Source organism: Geotrypetes seraphini, chromosome 9, assembly GCF_902459505.1.
Source record: "Geotrypetes seraphini chromosome 9, aGeoSer1.1, whole genome shotgun sequence".
Lineage (NCBI taxonomy): Eukaryota > Metazoa > Chordata > Amphibia > Gymnophiona > Dermophiidae > Geotrypetes > Geotrypetes seraphini.
Genome location: NC_047092.1, coordinates 89026057 through 89050625, shown reverse-complemented (window position 1 = coordinate 89050625; position 24569 = coordinate 89026057). Strand labels below are relative to the sequence as shown.

The 24569-nt window shown below is 46.5% G+C and overlaps 1 protein-coding gene across 5 annotated transcripts in view; it reads right to left on the bottom strand.

Moving 5' to 3' along the window:
- NUP205 (nucleoporin 205) overlaps window positions 1-24569 on the bottom strand; it is a 1504202-nt gene that overhangs the window by 631865 nt on the left and 847768 nt on the right. For all 5 annotated transcript variants that reach the window (XR_004540594.1, XM_033957880.1, XM_033957883.1 and 2 more), the window contains exon 24: window positions 23280-23429. Coding sequence is in view for 4 of the 5 variants with exons in the window: in XM_033957880.1 (XP_033813771.1) it covers window positions 23280-23429 (150 nt within the window). In the remaining variant the exon portion in view is untranslated. The remainder of the gene's footprint in view (window positions 1-23279; window positions 23430-24569) is intronic.

The window sequence follows — 24569 nt, the reverse complement described above, 5'->3', positions numbered from 1 at the left end:
TGTTAGGGTCAAAGGCTGGTTTCTTGAGGGTGGGCCTGATTAAGATGGTTACAAATCATCCAAAATACTGCAATAAAAATCATCACCAAGTCCAGTAAGTTTGATCATGTTACTCCCCTTCTAAAGCATGCTCATTGGCTACCAATAAACCATAGAATTACATTTAAAATATGTTTATTGACTTACAAAGTATTAATTTGTAAATTTCCCCTATTCCTAGAGAGAATGCTCATTCCTTACGCTCTGTCAAGAACATTATGATCTGATGACAAAAACCTCCTGTCCGTTCCATCCTTAAGATGTAATAATACCTGGAGAGATACTACTTTTTCAGTTGTAGCCCCACAAGCTTGAAATTCACTGCCAAAACAATTGAGGGAAGAGAAGTCATTAGATAAATTCAAAGGTTTTCTAAAAAAACTTTCTGTATAAAGACACTTTTGACAGTTAAGATTTTCTAAGAGGCTTTGATTATTTTCTTTTTCCCCATCCTTATGTTTTGTCCTTTAATTGTTTTCTTTCCTATCACAATTGTAGTTATCCCTTTCGTATCTAATAACCCATGTAGTTTGCAGAGACACAAAACAAGGGGGAGAACTAGCCATCCTAGCCAAAAACACTCTAAATATAACCCTACAGGACAAAGCCTCAACCCCACACATGAATCTAATCGCATGCCAACTATCGAGCCCCACACTCAAAGGAACCTTAACATGCCTACTTTGCTACATAACACCAAGAAAATAAAACATAGCAAAATCAGAATTTGAAGAATTTATTCTCAGAAACTCCCTCACATCAACATACAACCTAATCCTGGGCGATCTTAACCTGCATCTAGAAGACGGATCTTCCAATCAAACAAAAAGCCTCCTCGCATTACTCAAAACCCTTTCCTACAGAATCCTGGACCCACAAATCACACATGAAAAGGGCCATGAACTCAACATAGCTGCTTTCATGTCCCAAACATCCACCACACAAAAAATACACACCAAAAACTTAATTTGGTCTCGCACCCTCTGGTCAGACCACTAAAGGTATATCTTCAAAATCAACTGGACACAGGGCAAAACAAAATAACCAAAATTTAACATATGAAACACACAAAAAGATCGACCCATTTAAATTCTGGAACAAAGAAGACACCAGTGTTCTCCCAGGGCTTTTTAACCGGGCGGACCGCACAGCTAATATAGATTACCGCCCAGCTGTCATCTATCAGGAATCCTGCTGTTGCAGCCGCTCAACATAAAAAAATTCCCCCAAAATACCATCTCTCACCGGCATGGAGATGCAAACTCATGCTTCGGGGCTCTAAGGTATGTGTGCTGGATTCCCTCCTCTTCCCTCCGAAACCGGAAGTTACGTCCCGGGGCGGGGGAAGAAGAAAAGGGAAACTGGCACGCACACCTTAGAGCCCCGAAGCATGAGTTTGCTACGGGCTAAGGCAGGAGACAGGCAGGAAACTGGTTAACGACGGATGGAAACTTACAACTTGCTTTGGGCCTTTCTCGTTGCCGGGTCCTGCCTACTTTCTGTTTCCGCAAAGGCAGGACCCGTCAACGAGGAAGGCCCGAAGCAAGTTGTAAGTTTTCATCCGTCGCTGACCTATGCCTAATGATGCAAAAAAAGTCACGGCGCAAGGGAAGCCTCCCCTTCTCTCGCTTGGAAACTTCACTGCAGCGCAGGATGCCTATGGTGCAGGACAGGACACTGAACAAATCAGACCTCGCACTCTCTACCACACTGTCCCTCGCAACCTTGCTGCTTAAAGCGTGGTCACCACCTGTTTGATACCAGTTCATCACCGATTCCCCCTCTCCCGTTCTCCGAATTATCATCATGTACAGGTTATCACAGGATATACAATGGCTACCCGACGCAGGTCTTCTACCGTAACGGGGACCCTTTCTTCATTGGCAGGAAATTGGTGATCAATGGCAAGCATGTGCCCACTTTTGACACCCTCCTGTCAGAGTTGACTTCCAGGCCACACCTACGTCGTAGCGAACAAGGAATCTCCGGGAGCTCGAGTAGGTGACATCATTGTGCGTGGGGGGTTGCCGGTAGTAGAAGTCAGGTGGACTGGTCTGGCCTTGTACTTATAGGGGTGTGAGTGACATCTTACTCCATGATTGATATGACTGATTACTAGGTTTCAAAGGGCCAAAATTCATTTGTGGATATGTTTTGATATTATTTTATATTTAGTAATTTGTTACTGGAAAAAATGTGCAGGTACAGTAGTACTGTGGTATTTCTTTCCCTCCAGGATTTGAAGTTATTGTAAAGTTATTTAAAGTTTGTTTAGCTGTTGTTAGCATAGTAATTGTGAATCATTTCTAACCAAAATTTGTATGTCTACTCAGTAAACAGGTATGTTCAAGATGCTGAGTGCACAAAAAAAAGACGGAGAGAAAACTTAAAAAATGGTGAACTTGTGTCATATGAATATAAAGGAGTGAAAAAGCTAATAGAAGGGGCCTGTATGCAAAAACTTAAATAGCTATGTGTACAAAATAGCTCGGTTTGCATCTTGGAGATAAGGATTTTTAACATTGAAAATGCAAAATTATGCCAAAATTTCTGGGATGCGGTCATTCGTCCCCCTTCCTCACAGCAGGTCTACCATCTCTCCTCCCACATTAGGTCCAACATCCATAGTCAGTGGAATGCTTTTTTGTTTGGGGGCCCAAAAGCACTGCCCAGGCTCCACCCCAGACCCAGCCGCCATACTAATAATAGTACTAATTGTAAATGCCATTTCTTCCATTCATTTTTCACATACACACAATATAATCTTATTAATAATACATAATGGTAACCACAAAATTAAACTACACAAAGCACACTCTTTTACCCCTCCCCACCTTGCACAGTATTTCTTCCTCTCTCCTCCACCCCCATGTGCTATGTCCACCATCTCTCTCTCATTCCTTCCGTTGCTGTAAAGGGAGTGAGGAAAGAAAGATAAAGGGATCCAGGATATATCGCTCCAACTCCTTCTACTGCCACATCCAACATTTCTCCCTCTCTCATCCCCCCCGGACTATGTGCAGCATCTTTTACCCCGTCCACCAGCCCCATGCCCAACATTTCTCCTTCTATTACCCCTCTCCAGAACCATGCGACATCTCTTCCTCCATTCCCTCCACCACCAGAACCAACATTCTTCCCTCTTGCATCTGTCCCACTGTTCCCTCTCCAACACCACATCCAACATTTCTCCCTCTCATCTTTCTCTACCTTACTCCTCTCCCACCAACATGTCCAACAATTCTCTTCCTATGCCCAACATTCTCCTCTTTCTTCCTTTCCCCATTTACACCATTTCTTTCCCTCACACCCATGCTCAACAATTTTCCCTTTCTATTCCCTCCTCCACCTCAGCATCTCTTTCCTTCTATCCTTCCATGCTATGTCCCAAGTTCATGCCCCTTCCCTCCCTTCTTTCTGTATCCCAAATTTGTGCCCCCTCCCTCCTTCCTTACTGACATTTTCTCTGCGTACAGTGTGCTTTGTGTTTTTTAAAATTTTATTGTTGGTAGATTATTTTGACTTGGTCATTTTAAAAGTAGCTCACAAACCAAAAAAGTGTGGGCACTCCTGCTGTAGAGCCATTTCTTATATGACTAGATGAACTATATTGATCTTTTTATGGTTAGTTGTATAAATTCATGCAGAAATAAATGGCTAGATTGAACCAAATGACTTCATTAACGTATTTCCCTTTTTTAAACCTCTATACCATTTGAAAGAGAGCAAATATCTAATTATTCCCTTCTAGAATTGGATACTTCTTAAATTTAGTAAAAATATTCTGGCACAAGTGTCAAACCTTAAAAAAGGAAATCATATTGAGCATTGGAAAATAATAATAAACTAATAAAAAATAGTACACATTTAGGGCTCATTTTACTAAATTGCGATAGTGGTTTTAGCGTGCGCTTAGCGCACGCAGAATTACCACGTGCACTAGATGTTAACACCAGCATTGAGCTGGCTTTAGTTTTCCCGCTTAGCGCGGGGGTTTGCGTGCGCTAAAAATGCTAGTGCACCTTAGTAAAAGAGGGGGTTAATTTTCCCCTTCCCACCCCACCCGGCTGGAAAATATTTCTGGGGAGAACATTGGACACCATGATTCAAGATGGCAACTCCAAGGATTTCCTAAACCACTGGCGCAGTCTAAGCACAGCCATCCTTGAAAGCTTAAAAAAGGGGGAATAGGCTTAAATCATTCAAAAAAAGAGTGATAAAAACAAGTACCGTATTTTCTCGCATATAACGCGCGCGTTATACGTGGTTTTTACAAACCGCGCATACCCTTGCATGTTATACGCGTGAGCGCGTTGTACAAAATTTTTTTTACATAGTTTCTCCCCCCCCCCGACGTCCGATTCACCACTCGCACCCCCACCCCGAAGGACCGTTCGCAGGCACCCCCACCCCGAAGGACCGCTCGCACGCACTCCCACCCGCACCCCCACCCTGCAGGACCGCTCGCACCCCCACAGCCTCCCGACCCCCCCCCCCATCATGTAGAAGCTCCTACCGGTGTCCTGCTGCTTCCTCTTGGCGGTCCTGACACCCGACACGATCGGGGCAAGAGGGAACTCAAGCCCTCTTGCCCCAGCCAACCGCGGCACCCCCGACACGATTGGGGCAAGAGGGAGCTCAAGCCCTCTTGCCCCCCCCCGACTCCCCGACACGATCGGGGCAAAAGGGAGCCCAAACCCTCTTGCCCCACCGACTCCCCAACTTCCCGACAACATCGGGCCAGGAGGGGAGCCTTGAGGACAGCAGAAGGTTGAGGCTTTTGATGGGGCTTCTGCTGGTGCTGCCTCTGCACAGGCGGATGGATGGTGGGTGCCTGCTTCGGCGTATAGCGCCTCTGATAGATCATAGGTGGGCGAGACGACGAGCAATAGCAGGCTTGGGCTTCTGGCGGAGAATAGACTGAAAAGTTTGCCGCCTCGATGGACTCGTCAAAAAGGTCTGCTCCAGCACAGGGAACGTTCACCAGCCTGTCCTGAAGATTCAGGTCCATATCAATGGTTCGGAGCCACGCCAGGCGTCTCATGGCCACCAAACAAGCAGCAGCTCTGGCCGAGAGTACAAAGGCGTCGTAAGACGATTGCATCATCTACAGGCGGAGTTGGGACAACGACGCCAGGACCTCCAAGTACTCGAAGCGAGCCTGAGAGTCCAGATAGGGCAGAAACTTTTGAAGAATGGAGAGAAAATCTCAAAGTATGTCGCAAAATGAAAATTGTAATTCAAGACTCGAGAAGCCATCATCGAGTTCTGGTAGATGCGCCTGCCAAATCTGTCCATGGTTTTGCCCTCCCGGCCAGGAGTGGACATAGACCTGGCATAGACCTGGCAAGGATGAGACCGCTTCAAGGAGGATTCAACCAAGAGGGACTGGTGAGAGAGCTGCGCCCCGTTGAAGCCCTTATGGTGCACCGTGCGGTACCTGGCATCCAACTTCCCTGGGAACGCTGGGATGAAGTACGGGGTCTCGAAGCAACTCATAAAAGTCTGGTCCAGGAGCTTATGGAGAGGCAGACGGAGGGATTCAGCGGGAGGTTGAGGAAGATGCATCGTCTCCAAATACTCTTTAGAAAACTTGGAACCCGAATCCAGGGTGATATCCAGATCCACCGCCATCTGCCTCAGGAAGGATGAGAAGGACAACCAGTCAGCCAGGGCCGGGCCTCGAGATGGACTCGAAGAAGACGAGGCGGCCTGGTCCGCTGAGGTCGAGGACCGGCAGGGAGAGAACGAACCCCCGAAGTCCTCGAGTTCTGGCATAGGAGGAGGAGGTGAGTAATCCGGTGAAAATTCCCGAAAAAGCTGCTTACGACGAGGCGAGGCATGCCTCGAAGAATGCCTCGAGCGACGACCAGAACTGTGTCGAGAAGCAGGCCTCGAGCGTCGAGGCGAGTGAAGCCCAGACGAGGCAGCCACCGAGTAGATGGGGCTGGTGGCTGTAGATCGAAGCAGCGGAGGCTGAGACGAAGCCCCCCAAGGCACCCCCCAAGCCTCGAGGCTTGGCATCGAGGAGGCAGGTTCCGTTCCAGGCAAGGTGGGTGCACCATGCATCGAGGGTATCGGTTCCAAAGGTGGCATGGGCAAAGACTCTGCTCCTTGCGAGGCATGCCCCGAAGCCAGACCAGACACTCGCCGAGACTCTGCTCCCAGCAGCAAGTGTGCGTCGAGGAGGCACCGGAGGCGGCTCGACCTCGCGGGAGTCTTCCGCGTGCCCAGGCTGGATTTGGGATAGAAGCGTTGGCCCAATCTTAGTAAAGAGCTCGACAAATCGCCTTTGCGAAGAGCCTTAAGAGGAGCCAAATCTAGGGCGACAGGACACCGTAGGGCAACTAGCGGCCTTCCCCTTCAGGCACCCTTATCTCAATCTCACATCCTACAGGGACCATCATCTTACACCCTACATCTTTCACCCTCAAATCGTTCCCCCAAATTATTCACCCTTAAACACCCAACTGCTTAGATCTCTCTGACACTCTAATCAACTCTACCTTCAGACGACCTAATCTTACATACACTCATACTCTCATACTATCTCCCTCTCTCTCTCGTTTACTCTCTCTCACTTACTCTCTCTCATTTACTCGTTAACAGGACTTCATATATTACCTGGATATGGCAGGGCGAACAAGAAGTGCGAAGTCTGCAAGCAAGATTGGCATTCCCTCTACTGAGGGAATCCGGGAGGTGACCTCAGCCTGTGTACAGACGGAGGAGAACCCAGGACCAGGGAAGGAGGTCTCCGTGCAGACCAAGGGCATCCCACAGCAGTACAACACGGTCTCTACACAGACTGAGGAGGTCGGGCAGCAGGATGATGACATCATGCAGGAACTACGGAGCCTCAGGGAGGAAGTGAATCGCCTGAGAAACATTAGGGAGGATGAGGCCTATATCGATGGAGTAATGCAGGAGCTGTCCCAAATCACCGAACAGGCCCGTGACAGATCCCTCATTGAGACACCAGGACCGCCGACGTTGAAACCAACTGTTGGAGTCCAGGAGATGGCTGGAGATGCTGACTCCTGGCAGCTAGTGACCTCCTCCACGGGCAAACATAGGAGACACCCCCCCCCCTATTTACACTCTCTTCACCTAATTCTTCTTTCTCTTACCAGGGTAGCTCCACATCAACTCCACAACTTAACCTGAAGAACAGATTCCAGGCCTTGCAAGAAGAGACTACCGACGAGACACAGGAACAGGTTCAACACACGGCTCCATCTCTGGGGACACCGGATCGACCCCCACCAAAAGAAGCGCAGGGTAATAGTCATTGGGGACTCCATGCTGAGGGGCACCGAGGGACCAATCTGCAGGCCGGATATGGAATCGAGGGAGATATGCTGTCTGCCTGGAGCCAAAATACGAGATGTGACTGCCTGTCTTGACCCCAAGACCACTTCCCCATGCTGCTCATCCACATCGGAATGAATGACACAGCCAAGAATGCCCCGGAAGACATACCTAGAGACTTCGGAGCTTTGGGGGAGAGGCTGAAGCAGTCAGGAGCACAGGTAGTATTCTCTTCAATTCTTCCTGTTAGGGGCAAGGGAAAGGCCAGGGACGAGCGGATCCGGAGAACGAATGAGTGGCTGCAAGGATGGTGCCGGGACATAACTTCGGATTCCTGAACCATGGAGAGGCGCTACAGGGACCAGATGGACTTCACCCGACCAGCAGAGGTAAGAACGTCATCGGACATCGGCTAGCCCGCCTGCTTCGTAGGGCTTTAAACTAGGTTGGTTGGGGGAGGGTACCCACTTATATACCAGAGCAGTAAGTAACAATCCTGACGAGGTGAGCCAAATCTCCGCTTCTGGATCCGAGGTAAGTACCCACATTGCAAAAGATTCACTAGGAGACAAATTGACTCAGATGGGAAACTCCCCACCGGGGTTTAGCAAACACAAAGCGTGGAGAGCTATGTATGTTAATGGACACAGTTTAGGGAATAAATTTCTAGAACTGGAAACAGAAATAGTGAATGCCAACCTGGACGTAGTGGCAATATCCAAAACCTGGTTCACAGACTCTCATGGGTGGGATATGACTATACCAGGATACAACCTACTTCGCCAAGACAGAGAGGGAAAATTAGGAGGAGGGGTAGCCCTCTACATCAAAGAGAACATCAAAACAACCAGGATCACAGATGTTAAGTACACCGGGGAATCCATCTGGGTAAACCTGGCCAGAGGCAGAGAAAAATGCCTGTATCTTGGAGTGGTATACAGACCTCCAAGACAATCGGAGGAAAAGGACACGGAATTAATTGAAGACATAGAGAACATCACTCTACGGGGGGACGCTGTTCTGCTAGGGGACTTCAACATGCCTGATGCAGATTGGAACACACTCTCAGCAACGACTTGTAGTAGCAGGAAGCTATTAATGTCCATGAAGGAAGTACGGCTCAATCAAATGGTACTAGGGCCCAGGCGATCCTGGACCTGGTACTTACTAACGGGGAAAGCGTCTCGGAGGTCTCAGTAGGAGAAACGCTAGCCACCAGTGACCACAACATGGTATGGTTCAACCTTAGGAAGGGCTTCCCTAGATCACAAACAAAAACGAAGGTACTCAATTTCCGGGGCACTGACTTCGCACGCATGGGAGATTTCGTCCATCGAATGCTGCAGGACAAAGCAGTGACTGATAGTGTGGAGGATTTGTGGTCAACCCTGAAATTGACTCTACACGAGGCAACTGTCCGCTACATAAAATCGGTAAATAAACAACAAAGAAATAAGAAACCCCAATGGTTCACAGATGAGGTCTCGTACCTCGTCAAGGAGAAGAAAAAAGCATTTCTCTCCTACAAACGTACCGGGGAAGGGGAAGCTAACACTGAATATAGGAACAGGTCTGCAGAGGTCAAAACAGCAGTCGGGGAGGCCAAACTTCGAGTGGAAGAAACTTTAGCAAAGAACATTAAAAAAGGTGACAAATCCTTATTTAAGTATATTAGTAACAGGAAAAAGAACACAGACGGGATAGTATGCCTTAGAACACCGGACGGGAATTATCTGGAAGCAGATTCTGATAAAGCCAAACTACTGAATGAATACTTCTGCTCAGTCTTCTCCTGCGAGAAACCAGGACATGGGCCACAGCTGGAGGCAACGCCAAGCGCGGAAGACCCGTTTCAGAAATCTGAGTTCACACCGGCTGATGTTTACAGCGAACTGTCAAGACTCAAGGTGAACAAAGCCATGGGACTGGACAATTTGCACCCAAGAGTGCTCAAAGAGCTGGCTGATGTCCTGCCGGAACCGTTAGCCATGTTCTTCAATCTCTCCCTAAGTAAGGGGAGAGTCCCCCTGGACTGGAAAACAGCTAATGTTGGCCCTCTGCACAAAAAGGGTTGCAGGGCAGAGGCTGCGAATTACAAACCAGTGAGTCTCACATCAATAGTGTGTAAACTCATGGAAACTCTACTTAAACGTGAATTAAACACAATCTTGGATGAGGGGAATCTAAGGGATCCCAGTCAACATGGTTTTACCAAGGGTAGGTCCTGCCAATCCAATCTCATAAGCTTCTTTGACTGGGTCACAGGAAAGCTAGACTCGGGAGAGTCTCTGGACGTCGTGTACTTAGACTTCAGTAAGGCTTTTGATAGTGTCCCACATCGCAGGCTGTTAAGCAAGATGAAATCAATGGGGTTAGACGAGACACTGACTACATGGGTCAACGATTGGCTGAATGGCAGACGTCAGAGGGTGGTGGTCAATGGCACCCTCTCTAAGACTTCGGAGGTGACCAGCGGAGTGCCGCAGGGCTCGGTCCTGGGTCCACTCCTTTTTAACATATTCATAGGGGACTTGACTCAAGGGCTTCAAGGTAAAGTAACATTATTCACCGACGACGCCAAACTATGCAATATAGTAAGTGAAAGCAACTTGCAGGACAGTATGGCGCAGGACCTGCTTACATTGGAATGCTGGTCCTCGACCTGGCAGCTGGGCTTCAACACTAAGAAATGTAAGGTCATGCACCTCGGTAGCGGTAATCCATGCAGAACTTACACCTTGAATGGAGAAACATTGGCTAGGACTTCAGTAGAACGAGATTTGGGAGTAATCATCAGTGCAGATATGAAGGCTGCCAAACAAGTGGAGAAGGCCTCATCCAAGGCAAGGCAGATGATGGGTTGTATCAATAGAAGTTTCGTCAGCCGGAAACCTGAAGTCATAATGCCACTATACAGAGCCATGGTGAGACCTCATCTGGAATACTGTGTGCAATTCTGGAGGCCACATTACCATAAAGATGTGCTCAGAGTCGAGTCGGTTCAGCGGATGGCCACTAGGACGATCTCGGGGCTCAAGGGTCTCTCGTACGAAGAGAGACTGCACAAACTGCAGCTCTACACTCTTGAACGTAGGGAGAGGGGGGACATGATTGAGACATTTAAGTACATCACAGGACGTGTCGAGGTGGAAGATGACATTTTCTTTCCCAAAGGACCCTCGGCCACAAGAGGATATCCGCTCAAACTCAGAGGAGGGAAATTTAATGGCGACACCAGGAAGTACTTCTTCACGGAAAGAGTGATAGATCGCTGGAACAAGCTTCCAGTGCAGGTGGTCGAGGCCACCAGCGTGCCTGACTTTAAGAATAAATGGGACACCTACGTAGGATCACTACGAAGGTCAAGTTAAAGAATTGGGTCATTAGCACACAGACTAAATTGGGTGGGTCAATAGAGTGAGGGACTTCATGCAGAGAGTCGAAGACGGACTTCTCAGCTCCGCGGAAGAGAAAGAACTGAGGAGACGCGCCCGGTGCATCGGGCGGGAAGTCACTCGCGCATGCGCGGTGTGGGCAACTTGAAACTTCTGAAAGTTTCTACAAGTAAGTATGCTTGTGAGATGTCCGCATCGGGGCTCCATTGGATGATGTCACCCACTAGTGAGAATACCTGCCTACTTGCCCTGGGATAACTGGTGCTTCAGTACTTCCTGTTGCTCACGTTGCTCATCCCCACATGGATCACCACCGCCGTATCTTCTTCATCCACACTGTTATAGTAACATAGTAACATAGTAGATGACGGCAGATAAAGACCCGAATGGTCCATCCAGTCTGCCCAACCTGATTCAATTTAAATTTTTTTTTTTTTTTTTTTTTTTCTTCTTAGCTATTTCTGGGCAAGAATCCAAAGCTTTACCCGGTACTGTGCTTGGGTTCCAACTGCCAAAATCTCTGTTAAGACTTACTCCAGCCCATCTACACCCTCCCAGCCATTGAAGCCCTTCCCAGCCCTTCCCAGCCCATCCCAGCCATATACAGACACAGACCGTGCAAGTCTGCCCAGTAACTGGCCTAGTTCAATATTTAATATTATTTTCTGATTCTAAATCTTCTGTGTTCATCCCACGCTTCTTTGAACTCAGTCACAGTTTTACTCTCCATCACCTCTCTCGGGAGCGCATTCTAGGCATCCACTACCCTCTCCGTAAAGTAGAATTTCCTAACATTGCCCCTGAATCTACCACCCCTCAACCTCAAATTATGTCCTCTGGTTTTACCATTTTCCTTTCTCTGGAAAAGATTTTGTTCTATGTTAATACCCTTCAAGTATTTGAACGTCTGAATCATATCTCCCCTGTCTCTCCTTTCCTCTAGGGTATACATATTCAGGGCTTCCAGTCTCTCCTCATACGTCTTCTGGCGCAAGCCTCCTATCATTTTCGTCGCCCTCTTCTGGACCGCCTCAAGTCTTCTTACGTCTTTCGCCAGATACGGGATCATCCTGTCAATGCGGCTCACTATGTCTTCTACCTTGGCTCCCGGTAGGCAGGTCACCAGCTGATCCAGTCTTCCTCCCGCTATGTGGCTGTTGACTTGTCTGATGATGGAGACCCCCACAATGATTGCTGTCCTCTCAATGTTCTCTTGATTTTCCAGCCGCAGGTCCGTGTCCCTGTTGTATGTCCATCTCTCCTGCCGCAGGTCCGTATCCTTCGTTCTTGCTGCTGTGTCACACATTTATTCATGGTAGCTGTCCGTCGGGTGGTCCATACTCTCTGCAGGTGTCTTTCGGTAGTTCCACTGCTGCTGGCGATTTTCCACGGCCTTCCTGTATGCCTCCTCTATGAACTTATCCAGCTCTCGGACTTCTTCCTCGATGGCATCTTCTGTCTTGTTCTCTGCTTCCTTTGTCTTGACGTTCTCTGCATCTCTGTCTCCCTCCTCCGCTGCCTGAAGTGCCTCCAGTTCCAGTATTCTACCCTCCAGGAGTCTGACTTGTTTCTTCAGGCTCTTCAGTTCTTCGCGTCGAGCACTTACGTAAGACCGCCTCCCAAAGGGCAGGTAGTCATACAAATGGCAGACGGTGCAGAAAACTGGGTAGCTCAACATCTTGCTTCCGTCTTCTGCTTCCATTGCTGCTTGCTTGCTGGTTTGCTGTGGCTGTCCTCTGCACCTGCTGTGTTCTCTGTGCCTGCCTGGCTGTGGCTGCCTCAGTGCCTGATGTCCTCTGTGTCTGCCTGGTTGTGTGCCGCCTATGCCTGCTGTGGTCTTCTTCTGCTCTCCTTTAGTGCTGTGTGTTTGTGTGTCCTCTGTACCTGTTGTGTCTGCCTGGTTGCGTGCCCCCTGAGCCTGCTGTGGTCTTCCTCTGCTCTCCTTTAGTGGTGTGTGGTTGTGTGTCCCTTGTACCTGCTGTGTCTGCCTGGTTGTGTGCCCTTTGTGCCTGCTGTGGTCTCCTCCTGCTTCTCCTTTAGCGGTGACTTGTCCCTTCTCAAGGCCCTTTGCAAAGGCGCTCTCGCTAGGGCGAGCACCTTTAATGCTCGCCTTCGATGCGCACTGAATGGCTGAGCACCGTTGGCTCATCCCCTTTAGAGTCGGAGCCCAACAGATGACGTCAGGGATGGGCGGAGCTAACTCGCCGCCTCCCCTAGTTCTCTCTCTGTCCTTGCTCCCCCTCTTCTGCCTCTCTCCTTCGCCTACTTTACTTTTTCGCTAGCCGCCTCTCTCCTTCATCAGCATAGGACTGCCTCCCCACCGCGAAGGCACTCTTCCTCCTCCTCCCTCTGTACAGGCCTTCCCCCCCACCCCCCTGCATGTTCCCCCTGTTTCCCCGTTCTTACCTTAAGCTAATACGGCAGTCTGCAGGATCGCTGGTGTTATAGCGATCCCTGCAGCTGCCATCATCCTCAGCGGCACGTTCTCTCTGCCGCGATCCTAATCCTGACGTCAGAGGAGGGGCAGGACCGTAGCAGAGAGAACGTGCCATTGAGGACGACGTCAGCTGCAGGGATTGCTATAGCACCAGCGGTCCTGCAGGCTGCCGTATTAACTTAAGGTAAGAGCGGGGAAGCTGGGGAGAACATGAAGGCCTTTCCGACTGACCCTCCCCCCCTCAAGTAGGAGCGGCAGTAGATGGCCAGCAAGAGGCAGCACTGCCTCTCCTGCTTTAGGAAGGCACAGGGGGAAGGGTTGGTCATCGAATTGGGAGGCCGATTTTTTTTTTAATTTAATCAATTTGAATCTATTCAAATCGTAAATCGGACAGCACTACTGCAGTTCCCCAAGGCTCCCCACTATTTCCAACACTCTGCAACCTTTACATAGCCACACTTGGCACACACTTAAGACGAAATAGGCATAACTTCATACAGCTATGCAGATGTCATCATCATCCTCCTGCCTTTCAACTAAACCAACCCCAACACAACGAACAAACTATACACTGCACTTGAAACAGTGTCAAAATGGACGAGAGACCACAAATTAAAGCTGAATCAAGACAAAACCAATTTCTTACTTCTAGAAAAAAAACAAAACCTCAACCTTAAGAAAACTAGAAATATACTCCATCACATACCCCATGCAACCCAACCTAAAACTGCTGGGAATAATGATAGATAAAGACTGCACCATGCAACTTCAAATCAGCAAAACGATACAAAAGGCATTCGCAACCATGCACAACCTAAGGCAAATCCAAAAAATACTTCAACAATGAACAATTCAAACTCCTGGTACAAGCGCTAATCCTAGGACTCCTGGACTACTATAACATTCTTTATCTGTCATGTCCAACCAACATGCTAAAACAATTACAAACAGTCCAAAATACAGCTCTTAGACTGATTTATTCACTGAAAAAAATATGATCACATTACCACCGCTTTCGGAGATTCACACTGGCTCCCAGTACAAGCATACTTCCAGTACAAGTACCCTATTAAAAGCCCTAAATGGAAACAGACCATGCTATCTGAACAATCGCCTAATCAGGAAAAACACATCCAGACCAAGGAGAACTCATGCACACTTTACCCACCCCCAATCAAAGGTATACAAAGCAAAAAATATATATTACGGACTATTAACCACCAGAGCAGCGAAACTAGACCGCCACCTCTCCAATCTGCTGACTATGACGCCCAACTACAAAACATTCAGGAAAGAACTTAAAACTTTTCTATTCAAGAAATTTTTCAAATGATCTAACTAAACCTGATCGACACTCCACAGATCCTGATGCATACAACATCTATTAACCATGTATTCTCCCTGGAAATGCCCAGGCCAACTCTTGTTGTAAACCGCCTAGAACTGAAAAATATTGGTGGGATAGAAAACACCAATGTAATGTAATGTTTGTCCATATCTACATTCTTAATTGGTTTGTCTGTCTTTCCTACGTTTTATTGTACCTCGCTTTGAATTTTTGAAATTGCGATTTTATCAAAATATTTATTAAACTTGATAGTGGCTGATTTCCAGCTGTGTGGAACTTTCCCCATTGATAGGGAAGTATTTATGATGGGGAGGATGGATTCTGCCAAGGTGTTTTCAGTGGCCAGGAGGCTGGAAGTGTGTTAGAGCCCTGTTCTTCAACCGCCGATACGCAGACCGGTGCCGGTCCGCAGGAAATTTATGCCGGTCCGCGCAGGGCCGGCAAGATTAAAGTGACCATAGGTCCGTTTTCGGACCTCCTGTCCCGTTGTCCCCACACACAGCTTCAGGACAGCGTCCCAAAGCTGTGCTTGGGGACAACGGGACAGGCGATCATTTCCTGTCCCTCCCTCCTTCCTTTCCCCGGGTCCCCTTCTCTTACCGCCCTGCCGCTGCTGCTAAAGCCTACAGGAAGTCTTCTTTCCGACGTCAACTCTGACATCAGAGAGGACGTTCTGGGCCAACCAATCGCTGCCTGGCTGGCCCAGAACATCCTCTCTGACATCAGAGTTGACGTTGGAAAGAAGACTTCCTGTAGGCTTTAGCAGCAGCGGCAGGGCGGTAAAAGCAGGGGAAAGGAAGGAGGGAGGCTTTTTTATTTTTGCGAGACAGGAAGGAAAGGTGGTAGACAGACAAGAAGGCTGGCTTTGGCCAGGGAGGGAGGGAGAGAGGTAGACAGGCTGGCTTCGGGGATGGGGGTGGGACAAAGTGGAAGGCAGTGAGAGGGACATGGGAAGGATGCACTGGGGGCACTAAAGACATGGGAAGGAGGCACTGGGGGCACTAAGGACATGGGAAGGAGGCACTAGGGGCACTAAAGACATGGGAAGGAGGCACTGGGGGCACTAAGGACATGGGAAGGAGGCACTGGGGGCACTAAGGACATAGGAAGGAAAGAGGGAGGGAATAGAAAGGAACAATTCTTGGGTCTGAGTGCAGATAGAAAGAAATGAAAGAAAGGATACACAGACAGAAGGAAACGCAACCAGACTCATGAAATCACCAGTTAGCAAAGGTAGGAAAAATAATTTTATTTTCAATTTAGTGATCAAAACGTGTCAGTTTTGAGAATTTATATCTGCTGTTTAAATTTTGCACTATATTTCTCTAATTTTCTATAGTTACTGAGGTGACCGAGCTCACGGAGATGGGGTGGAAACAAGGTTTTTAAATTTTAGTCCTAGTAGTTTGCTGGTCCACAAAATATTTTTTTTATTTCTGCCGATCCACGGTGTAAAAAGGTTGAAAAACACTGTGTTAGAGGGTTTGAGCTCTTTCAGAGTTTGAAGAAGCTTGTCATGTATGACAGGGTGAAGCTGGGATAGGGTTTTACCTGGTGGTATTGTGTGTGATTTTTTTTTTTGTGTGTGTGTGTGGGTGGGTGTCGGATGTCATCAATCTTGCTCTGGCAGAAGTTGGAGAGGTCTTCACTTTCAAGGTCAGTGGGGTTGTTGTGCTCATTTCTTTGGGCAGCGGAGAAGAGGTGATTTGTCAGGGCAAATAGCTGCCTGGATCGATTGGGTACTCTCTATAGGAGCTGTGTGTAGTGGGCTTTTTTCGCTTCCAAGATGGAGGATTTGTAGGACCAGTATGTCCTAGTCTCCTCGTTTGGGTATTTGACCCATTTCCTCTCTGCCTTCCTCAGTATTCTTTTTAGGGATCAGAGGTCACTGGTGAACCAGGGGACTGGAGGTTTGTTGGTGACTATTTGTGTAGTTCTTTTCTGGGTAAGGCTGTCATAAAGGGACTGGATTCCTGAGTGCCAGATAGAGGCAGCCAGGTCAAGGGACTGGGGATGTTGGTTGCAGGTTTTGCAGAGGTCTCGGATGCCAGCCACCATGTTGAGTAGATTGATGGAGTCCATGATCTGAGTTTGCCTGATCCTAGAGGAGCCTCTTGGTGGAACAGAGGCGGCTATATATGGTAGTTGGAATTCGATGAAGCGGTGGTTTGACCATAGAACAGGAGTGGTGGTGCAATTCACTTATCAGGGTTCTGTGGCTAGCTCTGTGAATGAAAACTAGGTCTAAGGTTTTGACAGCAGTGTTTGGGGGAGCTGATACTGCTTGGTAGAATCCCAAGTCAGTTAGTGAGGCTAGGTGGTCGGCACCCCTTCCAGTTGTGTTGGGAGAATCTGGGAAGTTGAAGTCTCTTAGGATGGTCATGTGTTTGTGGGAGATAAATAATATGGTGATTAAGTCGAGGAGGGTTTCTGCTGGGGAGTGGGGTGACTCTGTACAGTAGAATGAAGGTGACCTCACTTTTAAGGCCTATAATGAAGGCAAGGCTTTCCAGTGTGGGGAAGGTGATGGAGACTACTAGTCTAGGAGAGATGGTCAAATTGATGACTGCTGCCAGTCCGCCCCCCTTTTTGGTGGTGCAAGAGCAGGCTAAGGCTTGGTAGCCTGGAGGACATAATTCGCTCAGGGCTACCCTGTCATTATCACGAAGCCAAGTTTCTGTAATCATGAGGGCATTCCAGCCACTGTCGTGGATCAGGTCATGGAGGATGATAATTTTGTTAATAGTAGATCTGGCATTGATAAGGGTTAGTGTGAATGGGCTGCTAGATAGGGACAGGGGGAGGGTTGGATAATGATGAGATTTAAAGGGTTCCTAGTTCGGTGGTTCTTGATTTGAGTGCTCAAATCACTGTATTTGCCTTGTCATGCAATGATGGGGATGGTGACGAGTATATTGTGGTGAGTAGTGTTGGGGTTGCAGGGGTATATGGGTAGCTCTGCAGTACTTGCCACTGTATAGCGCTGGTCCACATTTTGGGGCAATGGTGGAGGTGGGTTGGGTGGCTGGAGACATGATGGTCTGGAGAGTTGTGGGATGATCAAGGAGGTATAGGGGGAGCTAGTTGTGGCTAGGGGGGGCGAGTTTTGGCTGGCTGAAGTGCAAGCAGCACTTGCGGTCGTAGGTGAGAGATGGGATGTTTGTAGCTTTGCAAGGGCTGGGTGGAAATGTTGACTGTGGGCTGGTATAGCTTCCAGGCTTGGTACCCTAGGTCCACAGAAAGGGCATAGCCCACCAGTGGGAGATGCCCGCCTGTTGGGCGGCCATTTAAAGGCTGCTGCAGGTCGATGCTGCTGGGCGGGAAAGGTGTCTGCGTCTGGAACTTCTGGGAGGGCAGAGTGGAATTGATGGCAGCCCTTTCCTCTCTGCCCTACTGGATCGATCTGTGTGCTCGTCTGCTGGGCGGTCCTTTAAGAGCTGTTGTAGGTCAGTGCTGCTGGGCAGGAACAATGTTGGCATCTGGAACTTCTGGTACACGAAGGAGGGAAGCACAATCTCTCCACCTTCATGGCCTGCCAATCCAAAATGGTGGGCCTTCCCTTCTTGGTGAATCATGAGATGCACAGGGAGGGGCCCAAGGTCTTGATTGGCTTCAGATTCTTAAGGCCCCTCCTGATTGGCTTCAGACACCCAAGGACCATCCCAAGGGGAGGAGCCTTAGGCATCTGAGCCAATCAGGACCTTGGGCCCCTCCCTCTGTATCCATGTAATAAACGGGGAGGGGACTAAGGCCCTCCCTATGCATCACATGATGCACCGAGGAGGTAAGGTGTGCCATTTCCGATTGACAGGCCATGAATGTGGAGGGATCGTGTTTCCTTCCTGTGTACCAAAGAAAAGGTACTGGGGAAGGGGGGTTCTGGGGGCTTGTGGGGGCATGCCAGTAAATGGCATAACACAAACGGTGTCTGATTCTTTTTGTTGTCGGTTACTGGGTAACATTAACCATGGGCGGTGGCAGTTTTTCGCCCCCAGGTCGGCCCATCGTTGTTGGCATAGGCTCTGTTTTAGAGCCAATGTCTCAATATATCGATGGCCATTTAAAACAATTTGTGCCTCAAGCTAAGTCATACATAAAGGATTCTTCTCATTTTTTACAGATTATAGATCAAATGGCTCAACAAATATCAATAGAGCATTTCTTTCTAGTCACAGCCGATGTTGTGGCCCTTTATACTAATGTGCCGCAGCAAGCGGCTGTCACTCTAGTGGAATCTTTTTTGTCCAAATTAGATATAACTGATAAAAAGAGTTCCATGTTGAAAGAAATGACATCTATGGTCATTAATAACAATTACTTTAATTTTGAAAATTCGATATACCTTCAAACACAAGGAGTAGCCATGGGAGCCACAGTGGCTCCCACAATAGCGTGTTTATACATGACACAATTTGAAGAGCTATTTGTCTATACTTCTCCGTTTTTTCATCAAGTTATTTGTTGGAAAAGATTCGTCGATGATGTCTTTTTTGTATGGGGAGGTAATATAGATGATTTAAAAGAATTTGTAAATTATATTAATCTTAAAGATCCTAATATAACATTTACTTATCAATACAATCAACATCAGATATCTTTTTTAGATATTATGATTAATAAATATAATAATCAAATTTTTACCTCCCTGTACAAAAAACCGTCTGATCGTAACTCTCTTTTACAGTATGGAAGTTTCCACCCAAGAGCTTTAAGAAATGGCATTCCGGTAGGCCAATTCCTTAGGTTAAGAAGAATATGTTCAAACGAAGATGACTTTAATAAACAAGCGATGGAGTTATACGAAAAATTTAAAGACCGTGGGTACCCTGGTAAAGTCATAAGAAGAGCATGGAAAAGGGCGAAAAACTGCCACCGCCCATGGTTAATGTTAACTGACAACAAAAAGTAACTGACAACAAAAAGAATCAGACACCGTTTGTGTTATGCCATTTACTGGTAGTAGCAATGCCATCAAACATATCATTTTAAAATACTGGCCAATCCTTCAAAGTCATCCTTCGCTCATTCAAAGACCTAAGTTTGCCTTCTCAAGAGGGCCAAACTTGGGTGAGAAATTAAAGTATAAATATCCTGACACGCTTACAACACAGAGGATGCCCAACCAACCATGTGGTAAATGTATAGTATGCAATCATGTCATCAATGCTGCTCACCTGATTATTCCATTCTCAGGAGGACGCAAGTTTTATTTAAACACAGACACCACATGTGACTCCAAAGGCGTCATTTATTACATCCGATGCCCTTGTCATAAAATATATATAGGACAAACATCTCGTAAAATTAAAACGCGTATTATTGAACATATGAGCAGCATTCGTACCAAGCGTATCACTGCCCCCTTGGTTTCTCATTGGTTGAGTGAAGCACATTCCCTTAACGATCTTCAATACACAGTTTTGATTCACGTTAAATACTTCCAAGGAGATTTATCCAGATTATTAATACAAAAGGAACAGCGTTTTATCTACAATTGGCATACCCTTTTTCCAGATGGCTTGAATTCTGAGATAGAATGGCTATTAGTATAAACTCTTTTGGATCGTAATGTCATTTTCTGCTTGATCTCATTTCCTGTTGGATTTACTACATCATTTCCGGTTTTTTCTTTATAAATCGTATGTCCTGGGCTTAGGCACTCAATTCGCCCAACACTTTGGTCCGGTCCAGTCCTAGTGAGCCAGCAATAGGTATGAAAACTAATGAGATTATCTTTATAATTCTTATCACGAATGAGCATGAGTAACCTTAACGTTATCATGAAAAAAATTTTTAATTTTAGTATACTGAATAAAGGAGTTTAATGTTTTTATGGTATTTTCTCTAGCACTAATGTCCCTCCCTGACAAAGAGACGAAACCTAGGTCGGGGGGACTGGGACCATAGGCTGAACAGTACAAGCTGAGAAAAATTTTAAGGTCACTTCACATGGTTTAAGTTGGTCTCAACGAGGATTAACATTACCAACGACCACCTGGCTAAGATAAGTACATCTTCTTTCTTTTACAAATTACAGGTGGTTAGGGGACTGTGAAGGCTATGATGGTCCCCTTGTTAACCTAGTTTTGGTGATAACACTAAAAAACACAGGTTATAAGGTCTGAGCACTTCACATTTCATTAAGAATATTATTTATGATTTATTGTTTATAAAAGCTGTGATCATTGAAAACATTTACTGATCTTCATCACAGAGTTAAACTAATTATTCCTCCTGATATAAATTTTTCTTCTTCAGATTGACCACCCAGCCCAGATGCTCCAGCAGGCGCACCACTTGGTGAATCGCCCTGCAACCCTCTGACAGTGAGGGGGCCCTGATCAGCCAATCATCCAGGCATGGATGGACTAGGACACCCTGCGAGCGCAGGTGAGCTGCCAATACCACCATGATCTTGGAGAATGTTCTGGAATCCAGAGGAGGGGCAGACCCCATCTGCTGCACTGGATTCTAAGTGGAAGAAACAGGCATAGCCTTTTTAGCCAAAAAAGCCTGATAAATCATATTCACAAATTCTGGGGGGAAATATTCACCAGTGGCAAAGGACGCTCTGCATGCATCAGTTTTAGAGTGCTTAGCAAATTTATGAGACTTTTTTCAAGAGCTGTGCTTGTGTTTCGCAGAAATTCCCTCTGCAACCTTCTTAGGTGCACTAGACACTTTAATCACGTCTCTGGTCAAAGCGGAAGTAAACAGGGCCTCTCCAGAGAAGGAAAGCGTGAGATTTGCACATGCTTTGCCCCCCTCATGGGCCACAGAACACATGATACATGGCTGCGAATCAGGCAGCCATCCGCAGCAATTATGGCATTAATTCATGCCAGCCTGTCCTGAGGAGACCATCTGTGAAGTTTGGAGTGAAAATGAAGCTCCTAAGGTCCAAAAATATACTTTTAAAAGTTTTAAAGAAAATTCAAGATGGCTGCCATGGGTGCCAATTTTGCCCTAAAACGGCACGGGGAAAAAAACACAGAACTTGGGAAAATTGTGATTTTGTGATTTTACAGGTGGGGGGATGGAGTAGAACATACAGGGAAACCACCCAAAAAACCCTTTTGAGGACCCTCCCCCCCCAAAAAAAAAAATCCCCAATCCAACATGCACACAGACTCACAGTGGCATGTGCTGCTATAGAAATCAGTAGCTAAACACAGAGCAAGCAAGGAGATCAATACCTCAGGAGCTAATTTCAATACCTCAGGAGCTGGATTTCAGGTCTTCTGACCGCCTCACCTTCCCTGTCACCTCAGACAGTGATTACCAGTACCTCTCAGGATAAATAGGGAAGATATGCGGTCCGGTCTCGATTCCATTCACGCCTCTATGGAACCGATCAGCCTGTGCTTTACCCCTTAGTGGACGAACTCGGGATGAGATGGCTCCCGATTCTGAAGACCCGATCTGACCTGCAGGCTGTCCAGGGGGCTTACTGCAGTTTTACTAACAGGTAACCCCCCAGAAGCAGATAATATAAATATAAAAGTCTGCAATCTCCCACCGAAGAATGTCCCCACAGGGTGAATCTACGACACTAGGGCAAGACCCACGCCAAATATAAATTAATTGACTAGCATTTAGAAAATAATAAATCATGAGCAGAAGAGACAAGATCCTACAGCCAAGGATTGTAGGAAACAAAACTGAGGCTCCAGGGGTGTTAAGAGGAGATGACTAGAACGAAGGGACTAGAATATTGGTTTTAATTCCCTACAGTTTAAAGCTGGAAGAGTTACATTACCCTATGGTGTAGATTCCAGAGGTTATTGTACAAGAATACTCAATTAGAAAAAAATCATGGCCATTCTTCTGCTGTATCGGAAGTGATGTGGCAGAGAAAAGGCCCTGTCGGGGCTGGCCAGAAGAAGCCTGTTTATGGTGCTTTCTTTGTTCACTGGCTGCTGCTACTACTTCAGTAGGGGAGGGAGGGGTGTTGACAGGATTGGCTGCTACTTCGGGGCCGAGGGAGGAAGGGGGGTTGTCAGGATGGCTGCTGCTGCTAGTTCAAAGGCTGGAGGGAGATTTGTGGTTTTCTACTGCTTCGGGGACTGGAAGGAGGCGGGTAGTTTGAAGGTTGTCTGAGGAACGGAGGCCTCTTTTTTTTTTTACCAGCAATTTTTTGTTGCCAGTTGGTTGAGTGTGCCAGTTAATTGAATTCTGGTTAGCTGAGATTCTACTGTATTAAACAAAAGCCACGAAGACCGTTTAAGAACGGTATATAGACTAAACCGTGCGAGATAATCTTGCGCGGACAATGCCGGGCAGACAATCGCGTGCAGGACATCAGTGCAGTGGATTAAACACAATTTTAAAGCGCTCTGAGGGAGGTTGGGGGGAACCCCCCCAACACACACACACTTTACTTAGAACTGTTGGTGCTCCCATTGTGGGGGGTGTTGGGGGGAATCCCCTATTATAGAGTAAACAGCCTTTTTCAGGGAAAAATTACAGTTTCCTCTGTAATGAGGGGGTTTCCTCCACCCCCAATGGGAGTGAAACAGTTCTAAGTAAAGTGGGGGGTTTACCCCACACACATACCATTGGAGCACTTTAAAATTGTGTTTTAATCCAGCGCGCTGATGTCCTGCGTGCAATTGTCTGCCCGGCATTGTACACACACAATTGTCTCATATGGTTTTGACTCGTCACCTTTAAGAACAGCAATAGTGAGTGTGAACTCGCTTCAGCTGATTCATGATTTACATTCTTTCACCAACCCCAAACTAATTACCTGAATAAGGTTTCACAGGCATGTCATCCAACAGTAGATGGAGAAGTATCTGTGTATGGGAGCGCTGGCGATTCAGTGATGTCACACGCAATTCTATTGCAGCTGTTTTCATTAACCATGACATTTGGTTCAGTGTTGAGATCTCATTTTCTGAAAAGAATTTAGACACTTAAAGCAAAATTAAAGCTTAATGAACAGTTTCTACATACATCTCTGCTACAACATTTCATTTCTGGTTTACAAGGCCACCTTCCAAATGTAGTACAACTCACACAAAATTCTGCCAGTGTACTGTATATTAATTCCATCAGAGCAAAGTGAATTTTATCAATAATTACATTCAATTTCCTTTTCCTCATTTTCTAGCACAAATATATGTGAAAACTAAGGGCTCCTTTTACGAAGCCGCATTAGAGGTTTAACACGTGTAATAGAACGCGCTAATTTGCCAGCCGCGCTAGCCGCTACTGCCTCCTCTTGAGCAGGTGGTAGTTTTTCGGCTAGCGCAGAGGTTTAAGCGAGCTAAAAAGGGTGTGTGTGATAAAGCCGCTAGCGCGGCTTCGTAAAAGGAGCCCTAAATTTCAACCAAAATTAACCCTACATCCTTGACTAATACCATATCAGAAGTCAATTCAGATCAAAAACTAAAATAGACCCTATAGAATCTGATAATATTTTGCCTTTTTCAAAATGTGCCTGGTTCAATGTACCATCTATAAGCGACATACAACGGCTATTTCAATCCATAAACCTAAAAAGCAATAAATCGGATATTATCCCACCATTTGTCTTAAAATGTCTGTTCAATAAGTTAGGGCCATTCATACATAAAATCATCACCAGCAGCCTAGAAACAGGATTCCTTTCAAAATCCTGGAAACAGGCAACAATCCACCCAATTCTTTTTTTTTTTTTTAATCTTTATTCATTTCAAATCTTAAATCAAGTACAATATTGACATTTATCAATTAAGCATTCAAATACACTTGAAATCCTATAATTAATCATCATAATATAAAATATTACCCCCTCCCTTATTTATTTATTTATGAAAATGATTTGTTTCAATTATAATCAAAAATACCCACCCCCCCCTCCCCTCTTAATGTCTTAAAATTTTATACAGGGAATAATATTTTTAATCTTTACAATAATCTATTAATGGCCTCCACACATCTTGAAATTTGTTATAATTTCCTTTTTGGACAGCTAGTGTCCTTTCCATTTTATATATAATAATAATAATAATTTTATTTCTTATATACCGCTATACCATAAGTTCGAAGCGGT